Source organism: Sinocyclocheilus grahami, unplaced genomic scaffold (genome assembly GCF_001515645.1).
Source record: "Sinocyclocheilus grahami isolate Dianchi unplaced genomic scaffold, SAMN03320097.WGS_v1.1 scaffold322.1, whole genome shotgun sequence".
NCBI classification, from domain to species: domain Eukaryota; kingdom Metazoa; phylum Chordata; class Actinopteri; order Cypriniformes; family Cyprinidae; genus Sinocyclocheilus; species Sinocyclocheilus grahami.
The window spans coordinates 936689-949657 of NW_015505501.1; the positions used below are offsets into that span (position 1 = coordinate 936689).

Here is a 12969-nt window from a genome sequence, read left to right on the forward strand (position 1 = left end):
GCTAGAGTTAGAGGGTCAAATGAAGATGAAAGAGATGTGTTTTCAGCAGTTTCTTGAAAATATTAAGGACTCAGCTGCTTGGATTGAGCTGGGCAAGTCATTCCACCAGGAGGGAACAGTTAATGTAAAAGTTTAATTTAAGCATGTTTAGCTTAGTTAACGGAAGGCTGCCTGCTGCCATCAGAGCAAGTGCAATTACTGCATTCACGTGCTCCTCGGATGCTCTCATTTCCCGAGTTGTGCTTTTAAGTGTGAAAACAACATGGACACTCTCGTTACTACAAAGATGTGTTAGATTTGTATTATTAGAGCTTTCCGACTTGAGTTCACATGCATTTTCTCAGTCGGGAAATAATTTTTCACGTGTGGTGCCAGTGATGATGCCTCTTACGTCCGTTTCGGAGGACCGGAGGAAATATTTCAATCGATCGCTCAGGTATGGCTCCGAAATCTGCATTCTGATTCTGTTCTAGTACATACCGGTTACATAGGTACTGGTGCTATATTGGTACCGGGTTTCGGTACCCAACCCTAGGAATGACATCCACGTATTTATGCGGGATTCACTCTAGAAATAGCAATGACTGGCACTGAACATAAAATATATGTGAAAGCAGCCTAAGTGATTTAATTCTGGAACCGGTCCTGGCCAAACCTCCACAGACAGCGCGTGACCCGAGCAAGATCTAATTCACGGACCAAAAGCGTGTGTAAACTTTATTGAGACCGGGACATATCAACCAGTAATTGAATTTCATTTCCAGTAATGGACGGTAGAAAGTTCAGCAATGAATGGTATGCGACTATGACAGATTATAGTCCCACAACTGATCGTATTTCCTCGCCGTGTCTCGCCATTGGTAACAACGATTCAAAACGAACACATTTCAAGTGACATGGGGAAAAGACAAGGAAAACGTCAGTGAACATCAGAAAAGCAGCGTGCACATTTCTGGTTAAAATAAAAGGCCATGACAAACGGGAAGCATCGCCATTCAAGTCAGCAGCAAGAGTCAGCTCCACAGTTTACTAAACGGTGGCAACCTCTTTAAGTTATTCTTGACTGTGTTGTATTGACTGCTTTGATGCATTGCAATACGGTAGTGCATTGTTTTGATGCTTACATCCGGGAAAAAAATATTTTGCTTTTATTTAATTTATTTTATTCGTTTTTTTATTTTTTACTCAAGAGTCAAATGTCGCCCATGGTCTCCGTTATAATTCATTGTGCTTTTGACAGCACCAGTCTCACATCTGAGTCTGTTACAGTAATGACTCCATCATCTTCCCTGTCTTTTCGAGAACATCATTTCAGCCTTTTCTTTGCGAACCACTGAGTCAGAGACAGAAAAGGCAGTGCGTAAACCAAATCTGCGCTAAGAACGTTTATTACAAGCATCTAATGGGTGTTTTAGAGGCAGTGAAATGAAGGATATAATGATTTTAAAGTAAGCCAGTTTTCCTTGTTTCCAAACATGTTCACGACTTAATATATTGTCATCTTGTTCTCTGTTTTAGTTACTGTATTACTGTTTTGCCTTGATGTGATGTTGTTTACCCGCAGTCATCTTTTTAATTCCCTGAACAGTTTTAACATTGACGTCTCTCCGCTCGCTCACGCTGGCTCACATTAGTGTCATACTTCACTAGCATTACGTGTGTCGGATATGAAGCTATTCCGCTTGCATTAAACTCACATGAATCATCCATCTGCTTCACACATCTTATAGCGCTCTCTCACTTTATGGAAAATATTGAATGTAGGGCTGTCAATTACAATGCTGATTTAATTATTTAAAGCATTAATACATATTTTTTTGTTTTTATTTATTTTAAAATATACTTTATTTATGAACTTCTAAAGGTATATTTTCTCATGCCTGATTTTTTATTTTATAATTGTATTTATTTATTTATTTGTATTTTTCATTTTAAAAGTAGGATTTAATTTGTTAGTTTGATTGTAATAGTAATACATTTCTTATTATTTTAGAATGTTTTTTTCATATATTTTTATTATTTAATCATCATTTTTTAATAGGGATGCACTGAATGTTCGGCAACCGAAATTGTGAATAAGTGAAAAGACCGAATAAATTGTTCCGAACAATGATATGAAGCGATCAAATAGCAACCAGCGCAGAGTGAGAGGCGCGCGCTCTTTATAATGTAACAGGCATGTCAGCACTCAGTGTGGAAGCATTTAAACTAGGGCTAAACGATTAATTGCATTTGCGATATCGCGATATGAGAAAACGTGATTTTTCAGTCGCAGAGGCTGCGATTAAATTCGGTCACGTGACACGCGAGAGTGAAGAGGTGTGTTCCACTTGAAGATCGATCGGTGTATGATGTCAAAGTACGGTGAGAGAAAGCATAAGGAGACGTCCGCGGTCTCTTATAGCTTTCGCAGTACTTTGATGACACACACCCATCGGTCTAAGCAGCGCTGCTTCAAGTCGGGCGCGGGCCATCAGCAGAAAAAGAAAATAAATAAAACAGTAAACAGCCAAAGGACGTAACTTAGAATGGGAGATGGATCGGTTTGTGAAAGCGAAGAGAAAAGCCATAGATGAAGTGGCACAGACCCAGGCAGGTGCTGGTCATTTAAAAGCTAAATGCATTAAATATGATGAGGCATATCTTGCTCTCGGCTTCACTCACCGTGTCTATACCGGATGCTACAGTTGTTGCGTCGCTCCGCAACAGTTCTACACTGACGCAACAAAGCAACCGTTGCAAATCATTTTAACTTTGTATCAATATGTCATAAATAGAACAAGGCATCAGTTTAACGTCGCGCCGCATCCAGTGTACACAGCGTCACTGATTATAATGGGTTCTCCTGTATTTTGCTGTTCGCATCCGGTGTAGACACGGTGTTTAATGTCGTTGGTGAGGAGGAAAGCCTGTGTGTGTCCTATGCCTCAGCGGACAGCATCAAACCCACAAAAAATAAATAAATAACAGAGAGAGAATAATAATAATAACAGTTATTCTATCTGTGCTGTTTTTCAATGTTTCAAGTGATGCAGGTGTTTTTTTTCCCTGTAGGTTTTTTTAAATTAAAAAAGCATACGTTTTTCATAATGTTTAATTAAATTATTTGGTAGTCTGAGGTGGAATGGGGATTAAGGTTTAAAGGTCTAAAGTTAACAGACAGTGTTTAGTGCAGTGCACATGTTTACATATGTTTATTACAGTGACTGTGAATTACCTAAAGTAGTGTGGTAAAGCAACAGATTTGTTTTTATATTTCTGCAATCTACTTTAGTTTGTGTGATTTGCTACTGACTTTCATATTAATGTTTACACCAGGCTATTTAAACATAATTATTACATGCTTACAAGGTTGGAAGTTCAACAAATCAGTCAATATACTGTGATTGTAGATGTTAAATAAAAATGTAATTCATATCAATTCATGCATCACCTAATTTCATCGTAACATATAGGCCTGGCCTACAGAAAAGAACATTTATGTTTAATCTATCTAATAGTGTGTTGGTCATACTATACAATGATTTATAGCTTGTCTTTGTTGAATAATACAGAACATAAAGAGCTTTAAAAAATAATTGCATATTAAATCGCAATCGCAATATTGTTAAAATGAGAAATCGCAATTCGATTATTTTGCAAAATCGTTCAGCCCTAATTTAAACTGTCCGAGAAAGACGCAAAAATCATTACAGGCACCGACAGCGAGAGACTGTTTAGGACTGCATCGCATGTCTTCAATGAGAAGAGGAAGGGGTGATTGTTGCTGGTTACTGTATGATGATTGAAATCGCGAAATGGCCTTAAACAATTAGTAAATAAACTGCAGAACGTTATGTTTTCTAATGCATGGACGAATTGCATGCATTCTGCTAAAAATTTGCCAATATTTATTCAAATAAATTGGCAAAATACATGGGGAAAAATACTCCGTGTTCGGCCTTCGGCTTTCGGCCCAGTGTTTAATTTTGTTTCGGCTTCGGCCAAGAATTTTCGTTTCGGTGCATCCCTATTTTTTAATTTACTGTATTTCTGATGCTGTGTTTTCTTATGTCTGATTTTAAAAGCAGGAATGGCAATTTAACATGTTTATTTAATTATTTTTTAGTTTTTATTTAATTAAAAAATATTTGTATGTGTATTTGGCTGCTAAAGCTGTGTTTTCTCATGATTTTATAGAGAATAAGAATAGGGCTGTCAATTGAACATGTTGATTTAATTATTTAAATTAGTAAATTATTTATTTTTAATATTTTTATTATTTAATCATTATTCAATTTTTATGTGTATTTGGCTGCTAAAGCTGCGTTGTCTCATGATGTTATAGAGAATAAGAAATGTTAAGAATAGGGCTGTTAATTTAACATGTTGATTTAATTATTTTAATTATTAAATTATTTTTTCATTTATTTTTTTTTAAATATTTTTATTATTTAATCATTATTTAACCATTTATAATTGCCTTTTAACACTACTTTTCATTTCTATTCAGTGATTTTTTTTTTAGAGAAGAATGTATTAATAAATGTAGGACTCAATTTAACATGCTGATTTCATTACAGGAATTATATACTTATTATATATTTATTTTAATTATTTGATTACTATTAGCTACTTTTTCTAATGTACAATATATATGGTGATTTACTGGTCTGTCAGAATAATGTAAATGATGAATTTAATGAATCAGTGTATCATGATTAATGTGTTACATTTTTAATTGATCGACAGGCATAATTTAAACTCCAGCAGACTGTAGGAGTTATATGTATCTTATGACAGTGAATCTGAGCATGTTTCTCTCGCTGGAGGGCTCGTGGACGAGTCTGACCAGCACCTGCTCCGGGAGCGACCGCATTTCGTTTGCTCTTATCAGCAGCTCTGTTTGCGGTAATTAGAGCCATCCACTCGAGTCTGTGTGTGTCCAAACAGAAGCCTTTCACAGAGCCATAAAGAGAGGCTCAGAGCACATTTTATAATTGCTTGCGGTAGTATATCATCATAAAGCCTCCTAATGGAGCCTGATGCTTTATTTTGTAGCTGGCCGGTCTGTGTGTGAATGTGTTTGCTTATCTCTCTCTCTCTCTCTGTGTGTGTGTGTGTGTGTGTGTGTGTGAATGTGTTTGCTTATCTCTCTCTCTCTCTGTGTGTGTGTGAGTGTGTGAGTGAGTAAAGTGTGTCGTGGCTCACTGGATCTGTCTGTGGCAGATAAGAGCGCACACACTGCGGGCCGAGCAGGATTCGGGTTTTGGCGGGTTGTCACGGTCCGCTGCACACTAGAGGGCAGTGTTAGTGGCCCATGGAAGACTATTTACAGTCAATATGAAATCTAAATTGACTTAATGTATGGACATGTACATCTCCATCTTTTTGATTGATCAGTGTACATTATTGTAAAGATAAAAATGATGGTCTTTGTAATCTGTGACCAGAATGTACTAACGTATTCCACCTCTAGAAGTAAAATTAGTTGCATTTTATTTTTATTTTAAAGCACCTTTGTTATTAGTGATAAGGGTTATTATAGATAAAACCTAAAACCTTAAAAAATATTTTGTTGTTTAATAAAGTGCACGTTAACTAAAAAAAAAAAAAGAAAAGAAAAGAAAAAAATAACTGGAATTTATTTTATTTCAGTTTGTTTGCAATGAAAAATTTCTCTTTTTCATTTAATTTAACTTGTACTAAATTAACTAAAAATAAAACTGAAATAAAATTAATAAAAACTACATTGACATAATGAAAACTAATAAAAATGACAAAAATACACAACAAAACTGAACTGGAACTTTTCTATTTTTCAGTTAATTTAAATAAATAAAAAACAAACCTAATACAATAAAAAAAAAAACCGTTTAACTAAATTAAAATATAAAAATGTGTTAATAAAAACTATAATAGTATCTCAATTTAGTATCCCGCAATTATTATTATTATTATTATTTTTAACATGGTTTAATTTCTATGTACTATAAATACTTTCACGTGTTTTTGTGCAATTTTGTGTAAAGCAGTTATTAAAAAGGTTATTAAAAATAATATCTAAAAATGTCTCTTTTATACTCATTTTGCTATCATTTTATGTGGAGGGGTTGAAACTGAGCTCATTATGAGCTTATTAACATATGATCGCCCACTTTTACATATCAATAGCCATTCAGTTGTAGCGAATCAGCTCATGGGGAAATATGAATAATTAACCATAACTAGTTATAATTAACTATTCATATTTTAGATCCACTGTAGATATTTAGCTGACCACTCAGGGTCAACTGTCTTGTCAATTCTAAGACGTTAATTTCCTGGTTAAGGGAAATAACTTTCTTACTGTACAATTCTATAAGCTTGTAACGTAAATCTGCATGATTATTGACTCCGGTTATGAGTAAACAATGAACACGTCAAGTGTGATACAAGTAAGGTTTTATTAACTACATAAACACTTAAACTAGTCTAACATATTACATAAACACATTAAGCCGGTCTAACATACACATACACACACACACACACACATACAGTTGGTATAGGAAAGGGTTAAAGTTTAACTCAGCATAGAAAGAGGCATAAAGAATGGATTTTATGGAACACTTTGCATGTATATTCAACAGATCAAAGCCTTCAGGGATATGTCAGATACTGAGTTCAAACACACCTTTGTAAAAAGGTGTAACTGATACTTAATGTATCAATTAATAAGACTAAGTTTGAAACTTAGCGAGTCTCGGCGGTCTGAAAGAGATTCCTGATGCAAATCTTAAAGCTTCCCGTAGATCTTTGCTGAATTCGGGTCGATGAAAAGAACCAGTTTGAGTCAGAGTCACTTGATGAATGAAAAGGACTAGGCCGGAGCCTGGCACGAGCTTTGGTATCCTGGAGCGTTTCTCACATCTTCATCTTAGCATCTCACTGAACCACCCAACAGGGCGTGTCACATGGAGCGTGGCCTTTTAAAGACTGCAGAGATTCACGCCTCTCAAGATGGGTTTGTCCAATGAGGAAGGCTGAAATCCCAAGCAGGAGGTTGGAAATACTGGGGAGTTTTATGACTCTTTGTCTGTAAGCATGGTATCTTGCATATGTAATTCGCTGGAGTGTTGAGGCACAAATTAGGACCGATTCTTAGAACATCAATATGTTGCAGAGGTAACAGCATGTAATATGCACTCTCAGTTAGATCATCCGAAGACGAATTCATAGATACTAGACATGGTAGAGTTACTTATATGAATGAGTGGTTTATCGTAAGCACGAATAAAAATAGTCTATAATACAACAGATTAATACAAAACAGCAATAATACACACAATGGCCTGAAGAAAATGTGTGTTCATTCAAAGAAAAGGTTTTCCTATGAATTAATTAGTAGAAAAGTCAGTTTCTCCTGTGCATTTGTGCCTTTCTTATGAGGAAAATGAGGGAGTTTATCCCCTGCATTCCTTTTAGGCCATAAAACCAGTGATATCAGCATTGGTTACCATGGAACCAGAGGCCTGTTCTGCCTTTCTGAGGTGTTAGGTGCATTTCGGGGGAAGGGTCCATAGACCCTCGTAATTGGCCATTTGGTTAGGTGATGGGGAGTTCGATATTATTTGTTAAATATAACAAAAAGTTGTGTGTCTGATTGGTCAAAATGCTACATAATTCCCCCCTTTCGAACGTTGTTGTCCATAGAATAGACAACAACGAGCGATGTCAAGGTGCAGAACAATCAAACACCCCCCTGCCACTCACGGCTGGGAGCCAGTGGTGGCTTTTTGGCTGTTGGTGCCGTGGTGGATGCTGTCAGGTGGTGTGCTGTGGTGATGTAGGCTGTAGCAAGGTGAGGGTCCTCGAGCTTGTGCAGCAGGTGTCGAGGCTGTGTCACCTGTTGAGTTAGTCTGGGTAAGATGGTTGTTTGTCGATGTTGTTAGCCAGTAGGCTATCCGTGGTACCCACGATGTGGAACAGCCGGGTTAGACTCTCACTGGTGAGAGTGCAGGTGGTTCCAGGGATTGCAGGTAATTGTTATGGAGATTTTGTAGTGTGCAGAGAGTTTCAGACTGACCTAGTGATGATGGCAGGAGAGCAGCAGGTGGTTGTTAGCTCTCTGTTCTGCCCGAACGTCACTAGAAATCTGATGTTTGCGGTGTCGCTTGGCTCTTGTGGCGGCACCGACTTGAGCTTGCCTGAGTTGTGTTGGTAGAGCTTTCGCTGTTGGGCAGGTGGGCCCGCTGCTCAATCCAACGTTGTCTGGCTGCTTCTAGGGGTGTCGACCGGTTTCAAGGGATGCTCCTCCCTTGCCATTTCTCTGGGCATTATGTGTCTTTCTTATGAGGAAAATGAGGGAGTTTGTCTGCCTGCATTCCTTTAGGCCATAAAACCAGTGATATCAGCATTGGTTACCATGGAACCAGATGCCTGTTCTGCCTTTCTGAGGTGTTAGGTGCATTTCGGGGGAAGGGTCCATAGACCCTCGTAATTGGCCATTTGGTTAGGTGACGGGGAGTTCGATATTATTTGTTAAATATAACAAAAAGTTGTGTGTCTGATTGGTCCAAATGCTACACAGTATTCAGCAACTTGATCAACAACCATCATAACAATATAACAAAGCTGGTCATGGTCATTTAAACTAAATTCTGTTGTTTGTAATGCGAGAATCCTTGACTAACATTATAACTGGACAGCTGGGAGAAATGACATGCTACAAAAGTGTAAAATACGACCCTTTAAGGTCCATGATTTGCTCTATTGCATCCACCCACCCAGCCTGCGCTACTGAAGCTTCCTGCCGAACTGCTCGATCGCCATGGTAACCCCTGGCAGGTCTCCGCTTTTCCTCCTTGGCCCTGCTAAATTTGGGAACAATCTGGAAGACGTTAAATGTTAAATGACTCGCCTTTATCATGCCTGCTGAAATGTTAAATGAATGTTTAAATGATAAGAAATACATATATCTTCAATGAAATGTCAAATTTGCTTTGAGGTTTTTTATACAATAATTAACTACACTGTAATTGCTGTAGATTTTACTTTGAAACAACTTCCACCTAGAAATTGCTAATACATTTCACAAATAATTACAAACAAATGGCAAAGTAACACATCAAATTAAACATGACATTTTGAAGTAGAAAGACTGAAATACTATGTGCTTGTAAAGATACTCCAATACTCAAACTTTTTTTTTTTACACAGTGTACATTGGAAAAAAAATCGGTGTAGAATTTACTTAGAAACTTTCACTCAGAAATGCCTAGTAAGTACAATGGCAAGTTTAAGTAGAGTGACTGAAATAGTATTTTCTTGTAAAAAATACTCCAATAACTACTGAAAGGTCATAGATACAGGATTCATAAATTCTAGCAAAATACCATAGTTACTGCTGTAAAATCATAGTAACATAAGTGAGTAAGTAAGTGAGTAGTAAACTAATAAAGAAGATTGATTCATATTTTGATGCCAGAGATGACCAATAGTAAGTTGTAATGTTAATTGTACTATTGTATTTTGGTGTAAACTATGATGAAAAGTATGGAAGCCCATTTATGCGACAGAATAAAAAATAAAGGTAATTGTGACTTTTTATCTGAACTTTTTCCCCTCAATTATGAGTTTATATGTCACAATTCTGACTTCGAGTTTCTCTCAGTTCTGATTTATTTCTCAGAATTGCAAATAAAAAAAAAAAAAAAAATATATATATATATATATATATATATTTTTTTAATGAATAAAATAGTTAAAATGTAATATATACATTTATATGATCTAATAATTTATATTAATAATAATAAATAGTAATTTATAATGTAATAATGTAAAATACAATTTATATAAGATATACAATTATAATTATATAATATTATATACAATAATATTTGTTTTAATAATAATAATAATTAGTTGCATTTATATAGCGCTTTTCTAGGCACTCAAAGTGCTTTACATTATCAGGGGGTATCTCCTCATCCACCACCAGTGTGCAGCATCCACCTGGATGATGCGACGGCAGCCATAGTGCGCCAGAACGCCCACCACACACCAACTTATTGGTGGAGAGGAGACAGAGTAATGAAGCCAATTAACAGATATGGGGATTGTTAGGAGGCCATGATGGTCAGAGGCCAATGGGCAAATTTGGCCAGGATGCCGAGGTCACACCTCTACTCTTTTCGAAAGACATCCTGGGATTTTTAATGACCACAGAGAGTCAGGACCTCGGTTTAACGTCTCATCCAAAGGACGGTGCTTGTTGACAGTATAGTGTCCCCGTCACTATACTGGGTCGTTAGGACCCACACAGACCACAGGGTGAGCACCCCCTGCTGGCCTCACTAACACCTCTTCCAGCAGCAACCTAGTTTTCCCAGGAGGTCTCCCATCCAGGTACTGACCAGGCTCAGCCCTGCTTAGCTTCAGTGGGCAACCAGTCTTGGGCTACAGGGTGATATGGTTTATATATAAAATATAAACATAAAATTATAAAATTAAATTAAATATTAACAGAATTGCAAATATAACCACAGAATTCCAACTTTTTTCTTGCAATTGCGAGTTTATATCTCACAATTCTGTTTATATCTCAAAATTCTCTTTTTTTTCTTTTTTTTTCCTGATTTTATTCTGTGGCGGAAATAGGCTTCCATCAAAAAAAGTGTCTTTCGAATGAGTGTCCAAACTAAGAAAGCTGTTTTGTGTGTATTTTCCAGGATACTGCGGGGCAGGAGAGATACCGCACTATCACCACGGCGTACTATCGTGGCGCCATGGGCTTCATTCTCATGTACGACATCACTAACGAGGAGTCGTTTGGAGCGGTGCAGGACTGGTGAGTGACCTAGAGCCGTGTGGGAGGAGGAGATGCGATCGCAGCCAAAATCCCTGGACAAATCCTCACGGCCATACAGTGATCACGCAGGGCCGCTTCTGCAGTATTTGAAGCATTTCTGCGTAACAGATTGTGTGTGTGTGTTAGCAGAACAAAACTGAAGTGTTTAAGAGAACTGTATGTATGTTATTGTTCCACCAACACAAACGCCGTGAGTCTGACAGCCTGAAGGAAAGAGAAAATGTTCCGAGAAATATCTCATTACACGTCACCACGAGCTTTAGTGACTCATTATTGGGGATAAATATAATAGCAGTAGGTTTTTACAAAGAACTTTAAAGATATGTGACCAACAAAACTTTTAAACCCGAATGGGAATTTTTTGTAATATAAAAAAATTATTTGCAATGCCTTTTTTATATCACCACTATATATATATATATATAATTTTTATTTAGATTAATATAGTTTTTTTGTTTGTTTTTCTTAAGTATAGGACTATAGGTATGTGTTTTGGGTATATTTTGATGAAATGTTATGAAAACAAACAGTAAAATAAGAATATAATACACTTTCTATTTTTTTATATAATTAAAAACATTAATACAAATAAATAAATATATTTATCGACTAAAAATATATTTTCATCTATTAAATGTATTTGATAATATACTATATTAATAAAAAAACTAATATTGTTAGTAATAAATAATGTTATATTCTATTTATATTGATATTTATATTGTTTTTCATTGTAGTGATATTTATGTTAAATATTTATATTAATACATTGAATAAATATAACATTCATAAATATATTGAATGCAATATAATATTAATACCTAAATATATTTGTCTTTGTCATTTGTCCTGTCATCTATTTTGATTTCTTTTTTTCACTAAGCCTTATTGAAATGCATTATGGGATTTGCTATTTATTTTAATGCTGATCTGAAGTGCTGAGAATAAAGAACGAAATAGAAATAAAGAAATGCTAAAGTAAATGATGACAAAACCCGTAATAATGAGCAGAATGTTCTCTTAAGTAGCTTAAATTCAGTGAACAAATAAATAAAATAAAATAAATATATAAATAAACTGGTTCCTTTTAGTCATAGGTTTTCCCAGAAGTTTTTATTTTTAAATATTTTTTAGATAAATATTTAGCTAAGTACGTCTGTTCATCTCTGTATTAATAATATAAATTAAACATTTATTTGTATTTGTATTTATTTTTGTTTGTATTTATCGGTTTATGTAATTGTATCTAATGTAAATGTACATGTAGTTCTAAAATTACAAAGATATTACACCCCTTTTTTGTAGTAATTTGCCATGTACAGTTGATTTAGCTAACTAGTTTTTCAAAAAGGTAGCTATAACTCCCTGAAATGATGAGTAGCCTGTAGTTCTGCAAGCTAAAGAGTGGACGCTCTAGTGACAAGTTCTCTTATCGTCAGAATTGAGCTCAGAGAAGAAACTTGAGTCTGGCTTTACTCAAGAGACTCCAGCTGCGGTCAGTGAACTGACACCTAATTAAACCAGACGTATGTGAAAACGCTGGGGAAACACAGAAACAACTCTTACCACAGTCTCTGCAGCATCGCTACGACATACATGAGCAAACACTGTAATGTGTCGTGGGCTGCAGTGACGAACCCCCTTTGAATCTGCACCAGCTGTCTGCTGTTGCTATGACACCAAAGCAATCCTTTAAAAACTGAGATGTGTATAAACCATTCGTTCTAAACGGCCGATGTGCTTGCAGACGGGAAGATGGAGCCCTGCAAATGTGGAGGCCCAAACCTGCAGAAAAATAAATATAAATCATAGTGAAATAAATAAAGAAATTGTAAATAATTTTAAAAATACATTTTAAAATGAATCAATAATAAAAAATATTTTTTTTAATAATAATAAATTATAAAAAAATGTAATTTAAATAGAATTTACAAATAGGCGTAATAAAAAATATATTTATTTGCAGACAAGAGGATGGAGGCCTAAGCCTGTAGAAATTTAAAATAAATAAATATAAAAATAAACAAATATGAAAATGTACAAAAATAAATGAAAAAATAATAAATTAAGAATAAAAATAATTGGATGGTGTGTTTGCAGATGGGAAGATGGGGCACTGCATATATGGGGCCCAA

At 35.6% G+C, this 12969-nt stretch overlaps 1 protein-coding gene across 1 annotated transcript in view; it reads left to right on the top strand.

Annotated features, from left to right (window-relative positions):
* Positions 1-12969, top strand: part of LOC107602252 (ras-related protein Rab-3C) — a 36429-nt gene that overhangs the window by 15278 nt on the left and 8182 nt on the right. The window contains exon 2 of the mRNA XM_016294710.1: positions 10695-10813. Coding sequence (XP_016150196.1) covers positions 10695-10813 — 119 coding nt within the window. The remainder of the gene's footprint in view (positions 1-10694; positions 10814-12969) is intronic.